General features: G+C 74.2%; 1 protein-coding gene across 1 annotated transcript in view; it reads right to left on the bottom strand.

Moving 5' to 3' along the window:
- Positions 1-304: 304 nt before the first annotated feature.
- Positions 305-3,390, bottom strand: part of MNEG_12071 (hypothetical protein) — a gene marked incomplete at both ends in the record, with an annotated part of 7,147 nt that continues 4,061 nt past the window's right edge. Inside the window, 4 exons of the mRNA XM_014039457.1 lie at positions 305-341; positions 400-1,749; positions 1,982-2,628; positions 2,899-3,321. Coding sequence (XP_013894911.1) covers positions 305-341; positions 400-1,749; positions 1,982-2,628; positions 2,899-3,321 — 2,457 coding nt within the window. The remainder of the gene's footprint in view (positions 342-399; positions 1,750-1,981; positions 2,629-2,898; positions 3,322-3,390) is intronic.

Here is a 3,390-nt window from a genome sequence, read left to right as displayed (position 1 = left end):
GGGAGCAGCGGCGCGGCCGCGCCGGCGCCCTGCGCGCCGGCTGGCGAGCCCAGCGCCGCGCCGGGCGTCGCGCCGCCCGGCAAGACGTGCGGCGTCGCGGCGCTGCCGGGGGTTGGCGGGTGCGTCGGCTGCTGCTGCTGCTGCTGCTGCTGCTGCTGCTGCTGCTGCTGCTGCTGCTGCTGCTGCTCGTGCTCCTGCTGCTGCTGCTGCTGCTGCGGCGGCACGACAATGCCCGACAGCTGGCGGAGGCCGATCGGCATGCCGGTGCGGTTGAACACCCACAGCCCGCAGCTGACGCGCACGCTCAGCGTCCCGCCGGGCGCCGCGCCCGACCATGACACCTGCAGCACCTCGGACGGCTGGTCGAGCGCCGTCGGCGCGACCACCACGCCGCGAGACCCCTCCCGCTCGTCGCCGCCGGCGCCGCCGCCGCCGGGCGGCTCGTTGGACGGCCCTTGAAGCGCGGCGGCCCCAGCGCCAGGCAGCGAGATCCAAGGCGTCGGGTGGAAGCCGAGCGGTCGGATCTGCAGCCTCTGGTAGAGATGCGGCTCGAGATCGTACAGCCGCAGCTGCTGGCCGGGCTGAATCGTCGCCTCGGTGATCCGCGCCTCGCCGCCGCCCGCGTGCGGCGCGCCGCCCGCGCGGCCGCCGCCGCCGCCGGCGCCGAGGGCGACGGTCAGCGGCACCGGCAGCTGGTTGGTCAGCACGACCGGCGGCGAGACGCGCAGGCGCCACAGCGCGCACAGCGGCTGCGAGGACGCCCGGCCGGGCGGGGCGCCGCGCGTGCGGCCGGCACCCGGCGTCAGCGCGCTGGGCGGGCCATCTCTGAGCCACGCGGGCTGTGGCACCGCCGCATGCAGGGAGCCGTCGCACCCGGCGGCGGGGCCCAGCGATGCCGCTGCGTCAGCGCTTGCCTCTAGCGGCGCGGCGGCAACACACACCAGCAGCGGCGCCCCGGCGCGCCCGGCGCGGTGCTGCGGCGTCGCGGGCTGCGAGCCGCCCGCGTCGCTGCCGGTGAGCTGGCTGCTTGCACTGAAGGCGCCGGTGCTGCCGTGGCCCGCACCGCGCGCGCGCCGCATGCTGAACGGCGCCGGCGCGAGGTGCTGCAACTGATGGTGGTGCGGCTGCCCAGATGCGTCTAAAAAGTAGTGATGCAGCTCAGCATAGCTGCTGTTGTGGCTAGCCGCGCCGGCGCCGCCCGCGGTGGGGCCGCCGAGGGTGGCGCCTGCGGGCGGGAACAGGACGGTGCGGGCCAGCGGCCGCTGCTGCGGTGCGGTCGGCGGGCAGTACCAAAACGCGGCGCGGTTGCCGACGGCGTCAGCGGCCGGCAGCAGCAGGGACGGCACGTCGATAGCGCGAGACCAGCCGTACAGTTCCTGCTGCTGCTGCTGCTGCTGCTGCTGCTGCTGCTGCTGCTGCTGCTGCTGCTGCTGCTGTTGCTGCAAAGCTGGCCCGTCATACTCTTGCTGCTGGAGGTCGGCGCCGCTGCCATGCCCCCTGCCGCCGCTGCCGAGCGGCGCCGGCCGCAGGCAGAGGGCGGGGGCCGCGGCCGTCGCCAGGTGCAGGGGCAGCCATGACACCGCGCCGGGCGTGAGCAGCGCAATGGGCTGCGGCTCCAGGGCGGGCAGGGACAGGGCGCCGATTTGCAGGGGCACGCCGGTGTCGTTAGACACCTGGACGCATGAGTGTACAGACAGCAGCAGGGATCCGTATTTGTAAGGCTGCACGTCGCAGACCAGGGTTGGAGGCCTGCGGGGAAGTGAGGGTTGGGGTGGCAGAGGGGCAGGGACGCGGGCAGGGTGGCAAGGGGCTCAGGCGGACGGGGGAAGCCTCAGGGTTTGATGTGGATGCAAAAAGCACCAATCCCGCGTAAACACAGGCCGGCAACCCAGGGGACCGGCGAAGCGGGGATGGATCAAGGGTCCAGGGGTTAGGGTGGGGGTGTGGGTGCGGCTGCGCCCAGTCACCCCATGCGGCCCACCTCAAGCTGCCGCCGCCCTCCGCCCCCTGCAGCACGTGCAGGCTGGTGCCGTGCCGCCGCAGCGACACCGGCCCGAACACGCCCCGCTGCCCTTGCAGCTGCAGGAACAGCTGCAAGCCGCCGCCAGCGCCAAATCCCGGGAACGTGTGGCTCGAAGTGTGCGCCGCTGAGCTCACGCCGCCGCCGCCGCCCCCATTGGGGCGCTCAACCCACCTGCCGCCGAAGCAGGCGGCGGCCGGGTCCCACACCTGCAGCGGAACCGCGCGCCGCGCGCCGGCGACGCCGGCCGCGCTGCCGCCCGCCGCCAGCCGCGCAGCGGCGGCCGCGGGCGTCGCAGCCGCATCCATTACAACAAAAGAAAGCACTGCGCCGGTCTCGTTCACCAGCCAGCAGCCGCCGCCGCGCGCGCCCGCTGGCGCGTCGCCGGCGGCGGCCTCGGCGCCGCCAGCAGTCGAGAAGCCTTCGAGCAGGGCGGCGGCAGCGGCGCCGGCCGCGGCGCGCGCCGCCTCGTTGGCCATGAGCCGCACCTCGGCTGCCGCCAGGATGGCGCTGGGGCAGACAGTCAACTGCAGCAGATCCTGGGACGAAAGGCTGAGGCGGGTGGCAGGGGCGCCGCCGGGCGCGGGGGCGTCCTGGGAGAGGGACGCCTGCAAAGGGGGCGGTGGGCCCGGGCAGCGGCGGGCGAGCGGCAGCTGTGGGTTCGGTTGACTGGCAGAGAGATAAAAAGAGAGCGTGGCGGGCGGAAGCCTATGGGAGGATCGCTGTTTGGACCCCCGTCGCTTAGCCTTTTGAGCGTGACACCCATCCAACAACAACGAACACCCGCAGCAGGTACGCGCGAGGCAGGCGGCAGGGCAAAACCTGGCAGGCCGTGCTCGCTCGTGTGCGTCCGCCCACCATGGCCCATCCCAGCGCACCTGGAACGCCCACGGCTCCACCGCCGGCTCCCAACCCAGCTTCTCCACGCTGTACACGTCCAGGAGGAAGCTACCCTGCAGCTGCAGCTCCAATTGCTGCCCCTCGCCGCCGCTGCTGCCGCCGTCGGTGCTGAGCTGGACGCGCAGCGGGGAGAGGGCAGCTTCGAACACAGGCACGCCCGGCGCAGCGTGGGCCAGTGCGGCACGCGCGCCTGGCGGGGCGCCAGGCTCTTCCTCGTCGCTGCTGCACAGGACCGCAACCTTGGACACGTCCGCCTCCAAGTCCAAGGCGTAATCGTCACCGGTTCCGAACAGCGCGACGCTCAACGGGACCGCCTCCCCGGGCGCGCCCGGCGGGACGGCCAGCGTGGCGGCGGCGGCGGCCTCGGCCGCCAGCGCGGCGGCCTGCGCCTCGGCGTGCGCCTGCAGGCGCAGCAGCAGCGCGAGGCGCACTGGCGAGAGCCACGCGCTGACGCTGCCGACGCGCACGGC

The sequence above is a fragment of the Monoraphidium neglectum genome (assembly GCF_000611645.1).
Source record: "Monoraphidium neglectum strain SAG 48.87 unplaced genomic scaffold scaffold03047, whole genome shotgun sequence".
In the NCBI taxonomy this organism is placed as follows: Eukaryota; Viridiplantae; Chlorophyta; class Chlorophyceae; order Sphaeropleales; family Selenastraceae; genus Monoraphidium; species Monoraphidium neglectum.
The sequence above is the reverse complement of the archived record's forward strand: the minus strand, read 5'-3'. Positions and strand labels throughout refer to the sequence as shown.